The sequence below is a fragment of the Choloepus didactylus genome, chromosome 1, assembly GCF_015220235.1.
Source record: "Choloepus didactylus isolate mChoDid1 chromosome 1, mChoDid1.pri, whole genome shotgun sequence".
Classification (NCBI taxonomy): domain Eukaryota; kingdom Metazoa; phylum Chordata; class Mammalia; order Pilosa; family Megalonychidae; genus Choloepus; species Choloepus didactylus.
In genome coordinates this window covers 19,524,563-19,547,560 of record NC_051307.1, presented here as the reverse complement: position 1 = coordinate 19,547,560, position 22,998 = coordinate 19,524,563, and the positions used below count along the sequence as shown (strand labels likewise).

At 36.6% G+C, this 22,998-nt stretch overlaps 1 protein-coding gene across 4 annotated transcripts in view; it reads right to left on the bottom strand.

Annotated features, from left to right (window-relative positions):
• GRIK1 (glutamate ionotropic receptor kainate type subunit 1) overlaps positions 1 to 22,998 on the bottom strand; it is a 421,057-nt gene that overhangs the window by 25,053 nt on the left and 373,006 nt on the right. For all 4 annotated transcript variants that reach the window (XM_037826101.1, XM_037825939.1, XM_037826175.1 and 1 more), the window contains 4 exons: positions 22,351 to 22,554; positions 21,467 to 21,690; positions 16,022 to 16,140; positions 11,893 to 12,110 (listed from right to left, as the gene is read on the bottom strand). In XM_037826101.1, the coding sequence (XP_037682029.1) occupies positions 11,893 to 12,110; positions 16,022 to 16,140; positions 21,467 to 21,690; positions 22,351 to 22,554 (765 nt within the window). The remainder of the gene's footprint in view (positions 1 to 11,892; positions 12,111 to 16,021; positions 16,141 to 21,466; positions 21,691 to 22,350; positions 22,555 to 22,998) is intronic.

Below are 22,998 nucleotides of genomic sequence, written 5' to 3'. Positions count from 1 at the left end.
GCAGTGGGTTCCTTACTTCACTTAACATATATTCTACCCAAAGTAAACAGTTTCTCACATTATCTTCACTTAGTTGTACAATCATCATCACTCTCAACTTTAAACAATTATCATAACATAATACATCACAGAGCTCTTATCAGCTGCTAATTATTCATCCCTAGTATTACTGTAGAATTGGTAAGATATTCCTATTAAATATAGTCATTAATACCTAATAGGTAGTTTTTCCATACCACTCTGTTATTAACCCTCTGCCCAATGTCATACCTTACATCATGCTAAAGCTTATTTAGGGTTGTGGTACTACTTTGTGGGTTACGTGCCTTTAAACAACCATTTATGAACATGTTTGCCTTCAGTGCATCACTGATACTTATAATCCCATTAATAAGCCATAGTCACATCTGACCATTCCCATACCGTTAAGATCACCCTCATTATAATATCTGTACATATTAGATTATTGTTCCCCCATATACTCAATTTTTAATTGCAATCATATTTTGGAAAATAAGTGCTGCATATCTCATCTCAAAGTACTCTATGATTTTTGTCTTTTCCCTTATTCTTCCTATTATTTAGAGATTTTCAATAATGAACCGTGTATATATATTCAATACATACTATCTGTACATCTATTATACATATCATTACCTCATTATCTTACTCTCTTTGCTAAAATGTACTAAGTTTTCATATTGCTTAAATATGAATTTTCCATTTTTTGGAATAGTTTGCTATGATTAGACATATTACATTTTACTCTGCAATGTCTATACTCCAAAATTTTCTGAATTTGATTTCATTTGCATTAACCCATTTATTTCAAAGATAAAAAAGAGATCACAGGAATTAATGATATTTTCAATAACCCCAACTCTCACATATATGGTGCCCACACACATTAGACAGCTTCCCTGGCAGGCACAGGGTTGATCATCTTAGGAGTGCAGAGAAGCTTAAAACACAATTTGGGCCACCAGCAATAAATGGCCTACCTGTGAAATCAACTCTAGCATGGTGATTCCTGCTCAAGTGCTCCTGGGGGCTCATTCAATTCCTAACTCTATTTAAGACTTGGGTTAATGCTATAGGCTTTTGAGTTAGGAAAGGACAGACGGTTATATTTTGGACTATTAGGCATTTGAAGAGCTTCCTGAGAAAGGTCTTGTGAAACAACCAACGATTCAATAAACAGGACCTTATAGATATTGGTATTTTACGACACCTGTTATTTCATGATTAGGCCCCTGTGAGTTACTCTTCAATCCCAGAGCCATCTAAGAAGTGTAGCTCATGTCTCCATGACAAAGGCATGTTTTTGAGATCAGGGTCAATCCCTCATTTGTTGTGTGATTTCAGCCTCAGAGTCCGATAATACTAAATTTATAATAAAGAACTACTCTTACAAGTGCAGAAGGTCATTCTGTCTTTTGGCAGTAAATTCATACCTGGAAAAATAATTTTTCCATCAGAAAACTTCTTTAAGGGAAAACAATTTTCTTAGAATTACAAAATTTTAAAGTTGTCAGAGACTTTAGAGATTGGCTAATTCAAACTGGAGCTTTCAAAGAGGAGGAAATTCTAGCACAGAAAGTTTGGAGACTTTATGAATTCACAAAACTAATTAGTACCCAGGACCCTGACATCTAGTTCAATGCTCTTTCCACCATACCTTGCTGGTTTGGGGGAGCTGGGTATTCATATTGCCAAAATTCTTCTGAGAATGATTTTAATCCTATTTTTATCTACCTATGAAAATATAGCTGATTTTCATGGATTTACATAATCCTCTGAGGTAGTTTGCTATTTGGTCTCATGATAATATAAGATAGGAGAAAACCTCTAGATAAAGAATTCTACGGAGCATCGAAGTTTTTTCACCATAGTTGAACTTTGTTAGAATGAATGACACAGTTAGAAAACTGAATTTTTGGTCTATGGAAGTAGAGGACAAGAAAAATAAAAAAGATGGTCAGTTTATCCAAGGGAAAGTGACAAAAGGTTGGGAATCCCATAAGGCATTGTGCCAGTTTGTACATTTATGTCCCTCAGAAAAAGCCATATTCTTTAATGTATTCTTGTGGGGGCAGATGTATTAGTGTGGATTGGGTTGGAACTTATTGGTTCAGTGTCCATGGAGATGTGACCCACCCAACTGAAGGTGATAACTGACTGGATCATTTCCATGGAGGCACGGCCCCATCCATTCAGCATGGGCCTTGGTTGGTTCACTGGAGCACTATATAAAGTCAGACGGCAGGAGCTCATAGCTAGCTGGCGCTGAGACAGACATTTTGAAGACGGCCGTTGTTAAGTTGATGCAGACATTTTGGAGAATGCCATTTTGAAACACAACCCGGGATCAAGCAGACACCAGTCACGTGCCTTCCCAGCTAACAGAGGTTTTCTGATTGCCAATGGCCTTTCTCCAGTGAAGGTACCCTTTGTTGATGGACGCTTTATGGCCTTACGACTGTAACTGTGTAACCAAATAAACTCCTTCTATAAAAGCCAATCCATTTCTGGTGTTTTGCATTCCAGCAGCATTAGCAAACTAGAACAGGCATCCAAAGAATTGAAGTACATGGAAATGTATGAAAAGATTTAACTCAAAACTTACACAGCTGTTATTACTGAGCAACCGTATCTGTGGTCCTACTGCATACGTCTAACATGCAGCTGGCATAGCATGGATTCACCATGTGAATACTCAAGAGTGCTGAAAGGGGTCTATATTATTCAATGAGAAAAATCCCCTGATCATGCATTTGATGCCACCATAATATCCAATAGCTAAGAAGTTTCTTATCTCTTACTCTCATTTTCTCTCCTGGTCTCATCACAGCTTGGTAACAAGCAGTTCCTGAGCCAGCACATTCTACATGCTTTAAGTAGCACAGCTCTATGGAGCGGCTGGTTGCGGATTTAAATCCAATCACATCCACTTCCTACTCCTTAGGGTGGAAGAAGTATCCTTTGCCCGAGCTCCTGAAGGAGTTAGGGGCAAGTCCAGCTAGCAGGGATCTCTTTGAAACATTGAGGGTATAACCTTCTTTCTGTAAGAAAATCAGCACTTGCTAGAGGACTTGGTCAGGTTGAAGGTGTAAGAAGCATTCCTTTTACCTCCTGCTCTTCTTTACTCCGGCCTAATAGTGATCAATATTGGAACAAATAAAGGCACCCTTCTGTTTTCATTTAAAGACATCATTTAGAAAGTTTGTTGCTGTGGGGCTCCATTGTTTTCCACATCTTGAATTATAGACGATCTGAGATGCTAAGGAGATTAGAGTTCCCAGGAAGACTCAAAATATGGCTAAAGAATAACTTTTTCTAAAGTTAGAAATATTTGTTGATGGTCCGAGCACCTTAGGATATGGTGAGTTTTTCTCTAAGGGAAACCTAAAAGGAGAACTTAATGGTTGCATCATTTAAGGATCCTTCAACCCCCAAGTTCTGCTCGCTAGACAAACCCTTTACGTTCCTTATGTAAGACTTGAGGTTGGGGGCATTTAAGTGACAGACAGAAGGTCACATTTTGTTGGTGAAAGAGCCAAGAGAGAATTCAGTTCTCTTTCCTCCTTAGGCCTGAGCCCTGTCCACTGCCACACTGTCTTCAGTAATATTGTTTTTAATAGATCAAAAAATACTAGTTGGGAACAATTAAATTAGATATTCATTTTCAATTGATTTTCCATTTATTTTTATTTTTAAAAATGTTTATGGCTATTATTATTATTTACCATTTTACAGTTCTAAATTCTAATTGAAGATTTCAATACCCCACTTTCAATAACGGATAGAACAACCAGAGAGGAGGTTAATAAGAAAATATAGGATTTGAACAATACTATAAGCCAGCCAGACCTAACTGACATACAAAGAACACTCCACCCAACAACAGCAGAATACACATCTTTCTCAAGTGCACATGGAATATTCTCCGACAGACTTTCCATTTTTAAGACACAAATCTTTATAAGTCTTAAAAAAATATGATTATACTTCATGGAAAATTATCACAAATTCTAAAAGGCCAAGAAAGCTGTTTCATCTTACCCTTCTAAATTACTCTAAATAATATGTATATAAAAAACGGAAACAGTGATTGCCTCTTCTTTCACGGTATATGTCAAGGGTTAATTAGAATATTTGTAAAGTACTCTGAGTTTCTTAGCAAAAGTTGCTAAAACTGAAAAAGCCTCATTTATTAAATCTAAAATCGAGGGCTTTTTGCTTTTAATCCCAGAGAGGCATTAGGTTTAGGTAAAATTCATTTTCTCTGTTTAAACCCGATTACCTGGCTATTCTGATGGTGATGAAGCATTGTTGGCAAAGAATAAGCATTTTTCATCTAAAAATCTATTATAAGAGAGTTTTACTGCATCACCATTTGATGACCATCATTTATTTCCCTCTTGCTTCCCCTCTAAAGCATGCAAGTTAAACACTCATGGGGACATGATCTACAATATCTCTGTGTGCAATTACAGACTGCTTATTGAGAATTATAGGAACAGACAACACATGAGTGTTTACAGAGTACCAGGCACTATTCTAAGCACTTTGCATATATTGATTCATTTAATATGCACAACCATCATATGGGAGAAGTACCATCACTATTTCTTTTTTACAGTTGAGGAAACGGAGGCCTAGAGAGGATCACTACAGGCAGTAAATGATGAAACCTAGATTTGAACTCGGCAACCTGACTGCAGGGTCTGTGTTCTTAACCAATAAGGAAAAAACTATTTGCTTTAATACACAGATCATCCAGCTCATGACTGGGCTAATGTTTCAACAGAATTGACAAGTTTTCTAAAGAAATAACTGAAGTAAGTAGCTGTGGCATCTTTTGGTTATTGCCAGAGCTATTCCAACACTTGTACTCATCACATAATACATGAAAACAACTATTTACTTGAATTTCAGGCAGCTCACATGTTTAGACAAAAATGTAAATGGTGTTTTAGGAAGTGCAGCAGTCAGAACCTGGAAGAAAATGGAGATATTGTTCACATTTTCCTTTCCTTGAACAGTGTTTTGCCTTCCATATAGTTCCATTGTTTTCAGTTGCAGTGTTTTTGATATAAGATGTAAGGTAGGTGCAAATTCAAGGGTGTGGTATGGTCTTAAGACTTACAGAACCTCCATTTTATAGAAATATTCCTCTAATGTTTCATTTTTACTGAGATAAATATTATTTTTCACATTGTTTCTTTATCACATAGGTCTCTATGGTGAAGATGTATCTGCCTATTACTAAGTAGAATCAAGAACTATGAAATTCTATGTCAGACCAAAATGTCTGAAAATTTTGTATATAGATTCATGTTTCTATATGTTTATTTTTAATATATCTATAACACTACACACATACATACACATTATGGATAAATTATTGATATTAGATATTATCAAATTATTGATATTAAATGATTTTATAAATGTGTTAAATATATATGCTTATTGGCCAAATAAAATACCAAAAAATGTTACATTTTTAAATCTCCAGTTTACTTTTGCTTTAGGTAAAACCTGATTTAGGAAATAGCTTAAAAATCAACCAAAGAATGGTATTGTGAATAACTGATGGTACACTTTGGATGACTGTAATATATGTGAATATATCTCAATAAAATTGAATAAAATAAAAAAAAAAATCAGCCAAAGAAGTGTAAATCAACTACATAGAAATCCAAACTTATAAAGCAGATACAAAAGAAGTAATTAGCTGCCTTAAAAACAACTATTACTTTTAACAAATCATGCAATATTTTATTTCATTAAATAAATTCCTGGGGTGTTTTTAAAAATATGACTTAATTTACAAAAATCACTTTCAGTAGAAAGCAACTACAGTATATTGAGAGGCACTATCCTTCAAATGTATGTAATAGTATCACTGTAGTTGATTATACCTTTGAATTGATAGAAAGTTATGATTTTGTAGAATCTGCAAGGTTTTAAAAATTCATGCATTCTCTTTTAAAAATGACTTATACACCTTTACTAAAACATCTTTCATGTTTTTCTCCTGTCTAAAGATGGGTCCATTACAAGCACACTGTTCCAGGCTATGACAAAGCTTCACTTAAACTGACCTCATGGATTTGTTCCCAAATAAATACCTTTTTAACATACAGGGACTTAACATTTCTGACACTGATGATGAAATTAGGTGGATCTTCCAAATGAGAGCTAATAGCTCTTAGGTGAAGAATGCCTTCCTATGCAGTTAAGTTAGAGAAATTTATTTCACCTTGCTCTTCCTTAAATGACTATTTCTGTCTGACACCTGTCTCCCCACAATGTCTCCTGTCTTCAGTTCCACTGGTGAAGTGCTCAGTAACCTTTTTGGGTTGATGATGGTACCTAACCACTCCCTGGAAGGAAATTATAAAGGTTAGAGTGTCCCTTATTCCCACAACTGGTCCAAAGTCCCTAGACCATGAAAGTCAGAAATGACAAGTCTTTTACGATTTTTAAACTTCTTTTATCCAAGTCATTTTGGACTGAATTGTGATCTAATCTGTGTAAATCTCTGACTTGGGTCTGGGAGAACAGTGATTTGTTACAAGGCACGCTTCTACTAAGAAGCATTTCTTACACGAGTCAGCCTAATCAATCTGGCACAAGGGATTTTTCTGATGCCCACACTCCTTCCTGTCTACACAATGCACTGTATATTTGTATGTTGCATTGTTATTTAAGAGGCATGTGTGTATTTTCTCTCTCTCATGCTATTTCAGATTCAAGTCCTGAACAAGATTTTATACTTTTTCCCCTCTATCTCCTATAGTGCCAACCTCAGCACTGGCTGTACTGTAGATTCTGGAAACGTATAATTTGAGCTGCATTAAATTGAACTGCCTCACTTTGTTCATCATCTGAATTCTAAGGTCAGCCTTACCATCTGTTGCCTGCCTACCACCTGGGAAGTGTGTTCAGTTTGGAGCTTCTAAGCACCAGCATCTCTGTCTGGCCTGGCTTCAGACAGTCTTTGAGTTCTTGGGCACTGATCCTCCCTCTGGACTCTTTTGTCCACTAGTGGAAGACACACATTCCAGGAGTAACTGACAGTAAGGAAGCTGAACAAAAATCAGACTAGAAATATTAAATCTTCAGGGATTGGCAAATAGGGCTAAAAAGCTAGGGGTAAATGTTGGAAAGATGATGATGATGTTGGTGATGAATTTTTTATTGCTTACAATTGCTAAGTGCTATTCTAAGTGCATTATCTCTATTAAGTCATTTAATCCTTAAAATAATCCTATGAGTTAGATATTATCTTCAATTTACAGATGGGGAATTAGGGAACAGAGAGTTTAAGTAAACTGCCAAAGTCTATTTATCTAATAAGCAGTAGAATCAGAATTTGAACACAGGCTACCTGTTTCCTGAAATCTGAAGCACTATACTGTAAATTTTAACCAATATCCCATCATTGGATGTTAATCATATCTCCTGGGAAGACTGGCCAGTATTTCCAGTCTCTGATCAGTGGACTACAACCATCATCTTTCCTGAATGATGGTTCCCTGGGGTCATTGAGAAATCTGATCTTTCCAGCCTCAGGGGATTCTTAGACTCTTTGGGGAGGATCTTTTCTTCATTTGGGAGAAAAAAAAATGTGAGTTGCTAAACTATCCCTGTGAGATTACGTTTTGCAACATTCCATTCATTTCAATTACAACAAGAAGAAAGAACATAATTTTTGCATGTTGCCTCCTTTCTCTAAGAGACAGAAAACTACTATCTTTGTACCCAATTTACAAAAGGGAAAGTTGTAACTGGATGCCAGTGTTGTCAATTGTCATGGGCATACAAGAGGGACAAGGGTTATGTAGGCCCCAGGGTACCTGGACTCAAGTTGTGTCCACAGAGCATGACCATGAACTGACTACTCTTTCTTTGTATCTCTTAGGTGACAGTGGTAGTCTCAGAAGATTGAGAGAGCAAGAAAAGCCTCTACTGTTCAGACTTCTGAAAACAACTGAAGGACCAAACAATTCACCAACAGAGAACTGAGAAACCAATATAGAATACCGGATTATAAATTAGCATCACCTCGAGTATAACATAAAAGGGAGTTTGTTGAAAAACTCTCTTCAATGAAGTCACTAGAAGTTCTGAATCATTAATACCCTAACTTATAAAAAAGAATCCATTAATTAATTCAAGGCCTGACAAGGAGAAAGAAATGGTCCCTTGATATTCAGAGAAGAATTTCCTAAAACAACTTCGACAGTCCCTGGGGCCTCGATGAAATACTTTTTAACCTTGTCCATCTAAAGCTTTGTGGAAGCATGTGGAATTGAATTTGTGATTTAATCTTAGTTCTCTTGTGTAAATAAAGTCTTTGATGATAAATGTGGTTGTTCCACATACAAATGACTCAGTGAAGGAAAACTGCTACAGCCTCTACCATCTCAGGCTTGTATTAACTCCACCAAACACTTGCTTAATAAGTGTCAGTTCATTCCCTCGGTTTTATCTGAATCCAAATGGTGGATAGTGGAACCTCACCTGAGTTATTTAAGAATATTATTTCTGACTTCTTTTTTCATTTTGAGAATCTAATATCCAAATCCAAAATCCAAGGTGTTATATTATCTGCAAGAATAGCAAAAGTCTAGGAAAAAAAAAAGTCAATGAATAGATTTTCACTGAAATTTTAGTGAGTAACTTCTGGTCATACTTCTCAGAAGAAAATTCACTAAAAGCATCCCTTGTTTGTGGCAAGAGACCGAACGTCAGGGATAGTTGTACTTCATTTGGTCGTGGATTTTGGTGATTTCTATAGTCCTTTCCTTGCTACAATGGTCTGTTCTTTAGCTGTAAAACAATTTTATATAAACGTATGTAAATGGAAATAAAGGGACAGGTTCCTACCATTTGGGTGCTGCCAGAGGGATTTTCTTTTCTCCTGGGTACAGAAAGCACTTTAAGTTACACTGTGTGTGATGAAACAATGTTTCTTATTTAGAAGTTTCCTTGTGATTGCATAGAGATGGGACGCATCTGAACAAATGGCTTATGCCCCAACAAGTGATCAGAATTTACTAAGTTAGACTAGAAAAATGTAGCTTTTATTGTTCATTCAATAGCCCAAGATAGATTACTGTCTTTGATTGAGAGACAAATGCTCCCGGTGGGGGAGCAGAGGTGAAACACTAACGCCGAGTCAGGTCCAGTACTGAGTACAAATGATGGCTGCAGACTATCGGGACTTAAGTAGAACCACCCTGAGAGCTACAAAGCTGGAATGTTTCTTTCCCTGGTGGAATAATCCAGCTTAAGAACCCTGAGAGTGTTTCCCTCAAGCTTGTCTCCCTCAAGGGGAAAACTAAATCGGATTTAGTCCTCGTTCTCTTTTGGAAAATAAATTCCTCCTCGATAAATAGGGTTGCTGGGCCACAAGCTAACCTGTAAAAGGAGGAACTTGGCAACAGAGACTCTCCCTCTTTGAGTTGCTATGCATTCATTCACCCCCTCTCTTTCTTTCTTCTGAGAGAATTCATTTATTAATGTATTGAACATATTTTCTAAGTGCCAACTACATGACAGAAACTGTTTTAGATCTGGGGATGTAATCAAAAAGCAAACAGGCCAAGACCCTGCCCTGAAAGACTTTACCTTCTGGACCTCTGTGGAGTTTGACTGAACCTGCTGTCCCACTGGCTAGCTGTGTGACCTTGGGGCAATAATTTAACCTCCTTGTGCCTCACTGCCTCATTATATAATGAGGAAAATGCTGGTACTTACCTCAGATGGCCTTTATAAGGATAAAAAGAGAAAATACATGTAAAATGTTTAGAAATAGAGTGTGTGGCTCACTCACTGCTCAGGATGCTGCTATTTTCATTGTTGTGGTCCTATCATCATCACATTCTTTCTCCCCGGGGTCCTTATTGCCTTACCTCGTTTGTCTGGTGACTTGAGAGGCCACTTTCGTGGTTCTCATTTTCAGGACAGGGATCAAGCAGGGGCTCTCTCAGAAAATGTCTGGGGAGTAGCAGCTGTGAGTAATACATGCCTGCTCTGCAGAATTGCACCATCCAGATGCGCCTTAAGCCAGTAACCCCAGTGCCCTGCCAGCAAAATAGGAACCGACACCTTTTACCTCAAAAGAGGTGTGTGAGCAAAAACATATCGAAATGAGTTGAAGGGATACTCCTTAAACACGTGCATCCTTTGCCCAGTGGCAAAGTCAGGCCTGTTGCTTTTTCAAAAGGCAGCTTCTCCCTTTCTACATTTGTGGGCTGTACATCTGGAAGGCGGGAAAATCTCCTCTGCCTTTACTAGTCCATTTTCTGGTACTTTAAAACTTTTTGATATTGGTGAGAGAGGTAAATCACTTCAGATATTTTTTCAGGTATACCAAATTCTAGTTTGGCCTTGTCCCTCTGTCCTGTGTCCCTTGCAGGTGACTTTCTGGGTTTCTGACAAAAACCATGATGAATCGCTAGCTTGGCATGACTCGTGTCTCTTCACACTACTGATTTTAGGAAAATGCTCTCAGAAGCTTTGAGAGCCACATATTAATGTTATTTGTCCTAAAAACAACACGTGTCCAGGGAATAAACAATCACCATGCTTTATCTATGCTTTAAATCAATGGTGTATTTCTTAAAATGAAGACAAAGTTTAAAAATCACATTTTAAAAACATCAAATAAAAGGCAGATCCTATTTTTTTTTTTACATTACTCTGTTTTTTGGTATAGTTTACTCTTAAAACAAGTTAAGCATACATATATATATTTTATTAATAATTATTATTCACTGTTCAAAAATTATGATATAGCTAATGCCTACTTTGGTAAACCAATACTGTTATATAAAGAAGTGCCCACGTTTTCCTCCCCCTAGTTTCTTGTTTCTAAATTAATATTCTTCACAAGTCAAAACAGACCTTCCGATCCTGTGATGACAACTTCATTTTTGGTAATCTGGGTTGGAAACCTTGACAAAGGTTTTATTTGCTTTTAAAGTTTATTTTGGTTACAATTGTTTTTCTCTTGTACCTTCAACAGACTTTCTTAAAAGAAGGTTCTGGCTCATCTCTGTCATGGACCAGGTATGTGACTTTGAGCAGGTTATTTAATTTCTGAAGTTGTTCTCCTCATAAGTAAGGTGACATTATTCCAAAGGAGTTATAGTAACTGAGATTTGAGCATAACAGTACTAGGCTGATTTTATAAGCAAGGCAGAAATCGGTTTCATTAGTTCGGGTAAGTAATCAAGAAGATTTGAACGACAAAATTCACTTAACACTAAAAGTATGACTCGCCCGACTGAATTTTCCTATAGAGAAGGAACTGCCTGGCTTTTGGGAAGTCTCAGGAAGCACTGGGAACAATGTCCTTTGCTGGTGCAGATTCAATATTTGACTACAGTCTCCCAGAAATTTTTATTCTTAATTCTCCCAATACTAATATCAACACATTTATTTATTACCTGCTTTTGTCTCATAAAGTACAGAATAGAAAGAACAAAATAATGATATCCAAGTATTCTTGTCAGGATTTCAGATTAAGTAATCCTTATTTTGTGAGTTCCATAAATGAATGATCAATTCACGGGTAGTTGCACTGTCTTCAGAAAGCAGCATCATTAACTTTTGTAAAGGCAAGAGATGATACTAATCTGTAGATCTGAGGATACTAAATTGGGGATAGAGGGAATAACATCTAGGTGGGGATCAAAGAAATGGCTTTATGCTGATTGCTGAGAGCATATGGATTCCTTTTAAAGAGATTGTCATCATTAGATTTATTTAAAAAAAAAATGTCCAGCATTTTCTGACAGACTCATTGATTTTGCAACCTCCCCCCACCTCAAGTATGAGATAATTGCTGAGAACATCTTATCAGATTCTTACCTTGAAGAAGGTCATGGTTGATCCATCTCTGACTGCCCCGTATTCTATCTTAGTTTGCTTTGCCAGATCATCTGCTGAGTCTATGGGGGATTCCATTCTCTCTACTGTCAAGAAGGCAGCCAGATTGGCAGTGTAGGATGAAATGATGATTAGGGTGAAAAACCACCATATCCCTCCAACTATTCTGGTCGATAGAGCTTTGGGCATCAGCTCTGATCCTGTGATGATATCATCGAGTAAGAGTGTTAAACAGAGTCAGAAGAAAAGGGAAGGTTTATGTCTCGATACTATTCTAGGAAGATAATGTATTTTTGTGACATGAAAATTGGTAAGTCTATCAAGGGTGTACTATCTTGTGTGGAGATGAAATAAATGCATTCTTCTTTAAATGGAACATTTGAACATGTTTCATCATGAATCACTCTATTGCACATCATGTAATTTATCAATATATAATGGTTAATAAAATTGTTTTAACTCTGAGATATTCTAAGTCTAGAATTTACAGAATTGCTTTAGTTGTTTAGATTTGGGTTTGTTTGCTTGCTTTTGTTGAAAAGACAATACCAAGATTTCTGGACTTTTCACTGTAAAAAATGCATCTTATGTGAAATTAAATATTCTAGGTCTTTGTATAACTATGAATTGCTTTGAAATGCTAATTTATTTAAGGTGAGAAACTCAAAAGATTAACATATCATGCCATTTAGCACATGTACTTGAATAAAACATTGGAATTATACAAATCAAATGAAACAAGATGCAGCCATGGTTGACAGTGGATTAATCATTTTTTAAAATTGTTTTATGCTACTTTTAAAATCACAATTCTTTTTTCTAATGTAGCCTTTTACGTTGGCTAAAAAGAATATGTTCAGCAAAAGCATAATTTTGTCGTTCAAGTGCCATTTCTTAATTACTCTTCAATGCTGGTTGTTTCTCAAGTGGAGAGAGGTTCTTTCTGGTAAGAATATACATTGTCGATGTCATCCATTTAGATATTTAGATTTATGATTTTTAAAAAATAGCATAGAGGGTACCTAATATGTTTACAAGAAAGCCTTCTTCTCTAAAAGAAAGGTATATGGGTTAAGTTTATTTATGCAAAGGACAAGCAGCTGTGAAAACTGTCTAGTTCCTAACTTATGGTCAAACTGAGCTGGGCAAGTACATAAATCCAGCAGCAGAACTGGAAGGGACAAGAGAGTATAAGTAGGGTTTACTCCAATTCTGCTGAGACATGGATGGATTTTGACTAATCTGTTGACCAATTCACCATTGGTTCTAATAGTTAGAGTTTCCTCCATGAACCTGGGGTATGAGAGAATTTATGACTGATTAAAAAGTGGAAGAAAAACACTCTAAATTAAAAATCCAAAGGATTGAACATGTGATTTAAATACGCTTTCATTACATATGGTGTTTTGTAGCTATGGCTTAAGATGGAAAGCCAATCTACCAATAAATGAGTTTATGCTCAGGTTTAATCTATAAACAGACACACATATTCCTCTTAAATTCAAAGCCAGCTCAAGGCTTGCGATAAACAGATTAAGGATGGCAGAGTTTCTAGTCTTTGAATTAGCAGATATATTCTCCTAATGCTATTGGGTATCTTTGTGCTTTAGTCCCTTTAACGAGGTAAATGGGTTGACTGCAGTTTGCATTCCTTGCTTTTGTGTGTTTGTTTCAATTTAGTATGTAATGTTACATAGATTTATAATAGTTTCCATTAAATTGCCTCCAAGGATTTAGTGGAATAGTTTGTTGTTTTCGTTTTAATCTTGTGGTTTAATGGGATTTATTTGCCAGTGGGTGTGTGTGTTTAATGCCCAAGGTTGTTTAATATCTCTGTACTTAATTGATCTAGCATCCCTGTGGCAATGTGATATTATTTTAGATCTTTAGTTGGTTATCATTAAAATACCATTTATTTCATAAAATAGCTATAGGGAATAGATAACATTGTTAATAGATACATTATTCTTTGCTTGTAGGTGCAGATTTTCTGTGTAAATTTATCCTTATGTTATTTGTTATTTGGCTGCATTTATGAAAAGATAAGGCTTTAACTTATTATTTATAACATTGCAAATTATATAGCAGAAATATAAGAAAACTGGACAGATGGATAAGAAGTGTTGACATGAAATAAGGAATTAAGGAATAATGATTTATAAATTCACATCTTTCACCCTTTAAAATACATATTTATATTTGTTGATGAAGTTGTTTGTAAAGATTGAGAAATCTTAACAGAAACATGGGTTTTTAACCTAATGAAATTAGATTTTAAACCCTTGATAGATGGTATGAATTTGATTTCTCAATGTTGCATTGTGTTTTTTATTTTCACATAATTTTGTGAATTAATTTCTGATTCTCAACTTTTATTTATCTACCTAGAATGGGTTTTCCTCAAATAGAGATGCTTTTGTCTAAGTTCAGAACTCTAGAGGATGAAGTTATGAAAGCAATAAAAGTAGAGTAGAGCATCATTAGAAAAAATTCAGGGTGAGAGACAATACTTGCTGAAGTCTCTTTAGTGCCTTTTACGGCAGACATGACAGCCAATCCTGATCCAGACTTTGCTCACGCTCTGCAGAAAAGAGAAAGCCTGATCATCACATTAAAAAAGAAATTAAACAAAATGGTTTCCGATTGAGTACAGTGACAAGCTTCTGCTAACAAGAGAGAGGATAACAGTGAATGCAGAGAGTAGCTAACTGGTCCAACACCACATGCTAATAACAGTTGCACTAACAGTCACACGTACCGCAAGTTTGTACATGGAAACATGTGTTTCACCTGACAAATGTTTTTAAACTTCTTGAAAGACAAGCAGAGTCTGGTTGGGGCTGACTGTCATGTACCCAAGGTAGTGGTAAGTAGAGGGCACTGCATCCCACGGTTTGCTGTGGATGATGATAAACTCCATACAGGTAAAATAATCAAGACAAGTTCTGGAGGTAATAAAAGGTAGTCACTGTCCTATATATGCCCATACCTGCTGCATTCTCTGCAAAACCCAAGTAGATATTTTTCCGTTCTAATGGCTGTGGGAGGCAACAATCAGCAGGAGCCACATGCTGTGTCTACACCTATTTAGCAGTGCCCAAATAAACTGTGCTTAATTGCATGGTGAGAGGATTTACCTAGTTTTTTCAAATATTTGGAATTTTCACACTAGAGACCATGGCTCTCTTTCCCTCTGATGATGAGATACAGAATATAAACATTTCAAGTGATACGATAACTCACTAATGGAAAGCTTTATTGTTCCCCTCCAAATAACAAACATGTTTAATGTATACCCAGCTGAACTTTCGTTTGCCAATTTATTTTGCAGCTTATTGAGAAATGAGCAGCTATTTGAAACACAACATCTGTGACTTAAGATTTTTCTTAAATTAATGCATATAATCTTGCAGGTATTTTCTAGATCATATGCCTGTAATCACAAGCTGAAGAAAAGCCACAAGAGTTGGATTTCTTCCGAATGTTAAAATAAATCTCCCCCTCAACAAAAGCAGAAGTCTCCAAATCATAGAAAATATATTAAATATATTCCATTTCTATGGTCTGAATTTTATTTCCCCGACCCCTACAGTTTACTGTTGCTATGGTTATCAATACAGGGAGACTGTGAAAAGTTACTGGGAGCTCTAAATAGAATCCCAGTAGGGTTTGTTAGAATGGTATTTAGGTAAAAGATCAAGGCACTGCCAGCTATTGGAAGAATGTAAGTGAACTTTATCTTCAAAGGATTCAAATTCCATTCCTTTCAAAATTCTGACTTGTGGAGTTAAGTCTGGAAAAGGAAAAGACTGACATTGTCATCTATGCAAATTTGCAAACAAATTTCTAAGGTACTTTATCCTTGGCTGCCTGCAGGAACATTTGCCTTCATTGCTTGAGAAAAATGTAATTTTAGATGTATAGCAAAGATCACATTTTTCTCTTTGTCTTCAGAACTGGCTAGGAGATCAGTTGCTATTTTTTTTTTTTTTTTTTTTTAATTCCTGGGATTGTTTTTCAGCCTATCCTCTAACTTCATGGTGGAGTTTACCAGCACAAAAGCCTGGCAGCAGACTGTGGGACGTGTGACAAAGAAGGGCAACCGGTGTACCTTGCTGCATGAGAGCTCCAACTCCAAACCAGAAACTATTTAGTAAAGTAAAATTGTTTTCCACAACGTCTGAGTCAGGGTTGCATGGGTGGGGGTTATACCACTCGTAAGGTGTAAACCTGCGGTAGTTAACAAAAACAGCCTGTAAACATCAGAGAAATACATGTGGTACCAGCAAAACCTGATGATCAGTGCAGAAAACCCAACAATTAATGAAGAAAGCATCAAACCCAAACATTAAAGGCCGTATTCATAAACTTACAGCTTTGGCGGGCAAAGTGCAAAGAAGCCTTATGTCAGTGGTATTTACCAGACTTCTTATTTATAGGCAAAGTCCATTTGGTCAGCTGCAATTTGTACTTCTCAGACAGATCTGCGTCTACCGGATTTTTCTAAGTTTTTATTCAGTTTCATTTTACTGAATGATTAGGACTGTAAAGAAAGGTTCGTTCATCCCAAGCTTTGCCCCACCAAGTAACGTGGGCAGCGGCACATACTGGTTGCATACCAAATACAGGCATAGGGACAGGTTAGTTTTAACTCCATAGTATAATTGTTGTCAGAACTATGGGCTCTAGTCAGCTAATGACCCATTCTAGTTAATTAAAAAGTGTATTTCCTACAGCATTATCATAACTGTCCTTGGAGGGTGGTGATCCACGGGCAGCAATATCTTCTAGAAAAAGTCAGTAGTAGTCTGGAAAAAGCACCTTAAACAAGTCGCTCAACCTCTCTGGCTTCAGTTGCCTTATTTGTAAAGAGTAGAGAATCCAGTGATCTCTGGGGCTGTGCTTACAATAAAAATTTGGGAGACTGACTACGTTTCTGGTTCTTTAGCTATTTTCTAAACATCTGCCTGACCCATGTAGCTGGGTTTTTGGCGCTATCTTGCCAATGGGCAATTATTTTTCCAGAGCGCTATTAGCAGATGTTCAGCAAAGTGATCTGGAAATGATTTAAAATGCAGTCGTTTTTAGCATTGGAAGGTTTGCCATTTGCCATTGGGTCCTTTTAATGCAAGCAGGAGTGTTAGAGTAATGTTAAAACACCATAAAGCTGATGAGAACATATGGAATGCTCTCCAGACATAAGGTTTCCGCAGTAAACAATAGCAGATTGCCAACGCGTTAGGGATAACTGGGATTTAGGTGAATACAATATTTATAGAGAAAAGGAGGGCATACTTTGAATCATGTGCATGGAAATGGGCAGACTGTTCCTTTTCATGGAAAACCATTCTCTAAATCCCTGGATACCTTCTGGAAAGTGTACAGGTTCTCCTCATTGAATCTTAGGGAGACTGGGATAATAGCCTCATAGTTTACCCCCAATAATGGTATCCAACTCATTACTGCAGTTTCTTCACAGCTGCACACAGTGCAATTTTCTGCAAGTCTTATGAATATAGCTTTAATTGACAATGCCATGCCAATACATTTTAATTACTGTTTCAACAATGCAATTAAGTTTTCAATTTATACACTTTCATAACATAGGAGTTTGCTGAGCTGAAGAAATGAACACAGATGCTAATGAACCCACTAATTGAAACAGTATGCAGAGTAAAGATGGTGTTACTTAAACAATATCATTGTCACTTGTACAATAATTGAAAAATATTAATCGCAATGAATCAGGAGACTCATGCATTCAAGAGACGGATGCTTCTAAACCAACCATAAACCTGGCAACCATTAGCTCCTTGATAGTCCAGCTTTTTATACCCAAATATGTTCTGATCAATGAGCTCACCACTTCCCTCTACGGAATGCTGCTTTTAACGTGATATTCTTTCAATATTTCATACTTTGCACTTATAAGTGAGCAATTAATCTAATTTCCTATGACAAAAGAAGGAAAACTGTCTAAATAGCAATGTGAGTCTGCCTGTTTTGCAAAGGTATTTTAGGTTCTTTGTCTCCAGAAATCTGAGTGACTTGAGGAGAAAGTGGACTGAGGAATATTAAATGGCAACTTGATACTGTGTTGTGAGACACTGGCTTTTCATAATGCAGTAAATCTACCTGTTGCGTGAACATGGACATTACAGCCTGAAATTCCTAACACCTGCTGAAAGGACAGCCTATATGACAGGAGTATCAGCATTGGAATTCTAAGGGAAAGGTTAATATATATGGCCTGTGCCAATGATAATTTGAAGCTGTGATCCCCAAATGACCCTCAAGAAATCAATATTCACCTTTAGTCAAATTATGGAGAAAGTAACAGATCTGCTTAGAATCTTTGTCAAGACTTGCATATAGAAGAGTAGCATTATGTTGAAATTTGAAGGTTCATTTTTGGTTTATATTTATATATGCCAGGCTTATACTTGAGTGGAAGTTATAAAAATATACTCATGCTGAAGATTTCTAATTAAGAGACTGATTTTTGTGGCTGAGAGTGGACACTGGGCTGCATAGAGGAGAGGAAGTGCCATTTATCTTTCAAAGGAATAAGATCTATTTAAACTTGTAATATAACCATTGGGTTTGCATTATAACTTTTGGGCTTATTTTTCATTGGTTTTCTTGGTCACTTCTGCCAAATGCCAACAGAAAAGAGTTAATTTTTATGAAGATAAACTTACATAATAGAATTTTAGCAGATGTTGTACCTGAATATTTGGTCTATTGAACTGGAATGTATGTGATGGACATAATTCCTTGGGCTTAAATATTTTTCAAAAAGTAATTAGAAAAAATGTCAACCCCCAAAACAAAAGCACTGACATGCATACTTGTTGCAAGCCACGGTAACTGAAATTTTTGTATCGTTTTCCTTAGTTTGCCCCATTAATGGCTATAACTTAATAAACTCAATTCAGTTCAGCAAATGATTTTTTAAGCATCTCACCGTGAGGACATTAGCCTAAATGCCGTAATGAGCTTCATTTTTCCTTTTTAAAAGAGCAGACAAGGATATATTTCACAGAATAAATTAAAAAATCTCTCTGAAGCTAAAGATGGTTATGAGATGAATGGTTTTGCATTTCTACTTCACAAGCTTTGAATGCAAACCACTAAGGTGGTAACTAAAAGCTACTTACGTCTTAGCTCACTGGTGCACAGGAACTGAGTTCATGGCCTCAAACTATGATGCTGAGAGTTCAAGGTGAATTGGCACACCTAGTCAACCAGGATTTTGTTTTTCAGAATCCCCAAAATATATTTAATGACTTGGTGCAGTTTAGAACCAGAAATACTTTCAAAGGTGTAGAGAAGATGAATGTAGCTGAGAACATGGCCCTGTTACAGTGTACCTGGGCACTGTAGGGGATTCTTTTCCATATTTCTGTATTTTCTATATTTCACCACCATGCAGTTTGCAAGTCTGTATTTGATGCATAGCATTTTCCCAAGACCCAGAGTGAGAGAGAGACAATGATAAGGGGAGCTAAGGAGCAAAAGCCAAATAAGAAAGGGCTTGTTTATAAATGGTGCTGTCAGCGAGGAGGAATGTTGAATGGATATTATTGATTGGGTTGGGGGCACCTGCTATCTTAACAGAAATAGAATGTATAGAGTCAGAATACATAGGGGTCTAGGAAAGCTGATCTACACATCAGTCTCACTGCCAGGATGGAACCACGGACTGGAGAATATGGAAGCTCACTCTTCTGTTGCCCTCTGCTACTGGGATTGCTCTACTAACTCTTATAGCACCCAACAGGTGTGGGCCTTTCCAGAGCAGAGGAATGGAACAACCAGCCAGCACAAGATTTCTTATTCATTGTTGGAGGGTACATCACCTTAAATATGGTGGTCATATTTTAAAGGATCATTCTAAGGTAGTTTTAACTACATCTATGAGCCAGTAAGGAGAAAGGGACCCCCAGTGGTGAATGATTCACTTTTTAAAATTTCCTATTTGAAGTAACAGCTCCTTCAATTATTTAAACATGATTTCTCAACCTTGGAGGTGCTGACATCTGGGGCTGGATATCTCTTCTTGTTTGGGGTGGGGGGTGGGGGGGCTGTCCTGTGCCTTGTAGGATATTTGGCCACATCCCTGCCCTCTACCTACTTGATACCAGTACAGTGGCATCCCCACCACCAATTGTGACAACAAAAATGTCTCCAGACATTGCTTCATTGCCAAATGTTCCCTGGGGTGGGAAGGAGGGCATGCAAAGTCTCTTCCATTTGAGAACCACTGGTTTATAGTATTACATATATCATTGTATATACTGTTAATATTCTATTTTCTGAGTTAATATGGAAATAGAGCTTTGGTCATTATTCAAAGGTAGTTTAATATTTGACCACCATTTGGAAACCAATATGGGATTTGGTAATGGTATACTTTATAACGTATACAAACTACAAAAACCTTAATTTCTTATTGAATACGCATGTGAGTGTACATATTTATTCAGTTTGACTATGTCTGCCTTATAGAACTTTAAGACCTTTCTTGCTAAGGTTATTTTTCCAAGCTTTTAAAATAATTATGCCAGGGAGAGAGTTACTTGGCATTAATCAAAACCAGACAGTGGACAATGACAAAGGGTTAGCATGAAGAAATATTTCTTTTAGAAATTCCTGGAGGGAAAATAAAAATTGATTAGGGGAAAAGTTCAGTGAGTTTTGTGGAAAGGGAAAAATGATTGAAAACAAGTAGGGGACGTCCAAAAGCAATTAGTTTTTACATGGTTTATCTAGGGATATCAAACATTTTAAGCCAGCAGAAAGATAAAATACCTGTGTTTCAAATTCAGCACCAAAGGTATTTAGAAAATATGATCTACTGAAAGGTATAAAAATCCTTTGAAGAATTGTATAGTGCAGAATGGTTAAATTTAGAGTTAAATCTCAAAAGATAAAACCTAAACTGAATAATCTTGGTGGTGTACATAAAGATTTCATGTCTCCAGACTCTGTTAGTAATCTTTCTTTCCCTGGTCATTTCTAATATTATCTCTAATAATATTCTCTCTAATATTTTTAAAACTAAATTTCAAAAACTTTGCAAAGTATTTTTCTTGATTTCTTAGGAGTCACCATCTTGTTTCATTCTAGTGCTTCTTATTTACTACAATAATTCTTAGCTAACTTTTCCTATTTTGCTTAGCCAAATGTTCTAGAGATCAAGTATCTTGTCACCATTTTATTATTTCTATCAAAGCATTTTAGATTAATTACTTGAGGTATTACTTTTGTTATAATATAACTGAAGGAAAATGGATAATCAATAATTTTTGTTGCTTGAAATACTGATAATTTCAACTAATATGAAAAGTTACCATATTATTCTTTTTTTCAACTACCTTTATAAATAATTGGAAAACATTCATTTAGAGAGTGTCTTTGATGTAGGAAACCTTGAGAGAACACCAAACTGGGCCTAATTAAATGAACACTTTCAGTTTCTTAATCTCTGTCTACTTCTAGAACATACATTTGAGAGGGACTTCAACCTGTTATAGTAAGTTCTTGAATTTACCTTGCAATCACGAAGAGTACACAGCTGACTCCCAAGCAGGCTAAGAGCACATACATCCAAATGTCAGGAGACAGAGGATTGAGAAAGGAGAAGACGCCTGGGTTGGTACCATTGGGCTTCCGGTAGAGAATACTGATGCCAAGAGTCATGAATGGCTTTGAGAAGTCAATGACTTTTTCTCGCACATACGTGATGGTAAGAGGAGCCACGGCCAGGTCAGCCTTCTGCAAAAGCAAGTCAAAAATCATAACCTTGCTCATCTGAACTCTCTGCACATGTCTGGATCCCTATTCTAAATTTCTAAGGCTTTTCACATAAGGGACTTCTGATAATGATTGGTTTTAATATAGAAGTAGTTGATTTATATAGTTGTGTTTATGAAATCAATATTTATCAGCAAAGAGAAACAAGAAGATATGAATATATATGTGTATGTGTGTGTATGTCTATAGCCACATCCACACACATGCATATACATTTTAGAACTAAATGAAGGAAAAAATTGCAGGTGGATGTCTTTTCAAAGGTCATAAGAGAAAAGCAAAGAATTAGCAGCTTGGTCATAATATTAGTTGACAGGATGAGATTTTCCTCTGAGCTGAAAACTTTAAGAATTAATCTACTCTAAGAATCACTCAGGTTTTTTCTTCAGTATGAAGGATAGATCCATAAATTTTTATCTTCAGTTGCCTTTCCAAGTAAACCAACTCCAATTCCATGTTGTTTTTTCCTACGTTTTTTGACTCATTCTATGACTAAAAAAAATATTAAAACTTTCTTCCGATACTAACTCAGCCATTTTTTTCTCTTTTGTTTTACTTCCTCTCATCGTGCATTTTTTTCAGACAAATGAGACCATATTTAGGATACAGATTTTTGCTTACGTGATCTATAAGTTCTCTGACCATCCCATTCCACTCTCCTTTGTCATTCTGAGCTCCATATTTGCCATCAGGGACTAGTTTAACGTCATAAATGAAACCCAGGATGTTTGACAATTCCTTCAACAGATCCAGGCAATATCCTTCAAATCTGTCATTTCCATATAGGGGCTTATCAGATTTCCTGTACATCACATAGGGCTCTTCCTATATGAAACAAACCAAATATGTGAAAACCCTGTTATAATGAAAGGCAGAATTTACTCACGCAAGCTCCATCAGCTGCCTGAAGATATAAGATATTTGAAAATGACTGTTGAGGTTTGAGGGGATTGAAGTCAGTTATTCGCCTCTGTGCTATACTCGTCTTCCCCATATCCACTACAAAGACATAACACTTCAAATATTATTTTTTCTTCCTGCTGTTTCTCTGAATGGAAGCATCTACCTCCAGTGCCGAGGGTAGTGGTGGTTCTGAGTGAATGGCCCGATAGAGACACAGTCACGTATAGACTTTGGGTCTGGGAAGAGGGCAAGGCAGAGAGGGCAGTGAGGGACGGACGCTTCCTTCTAGCCGTGTCCACACCCAGAGTTCCTTCCTGTGCCTACCCTTCCTCTTGGCTTTTCTCTCGGAGCCTCTCCTCCTTGCAA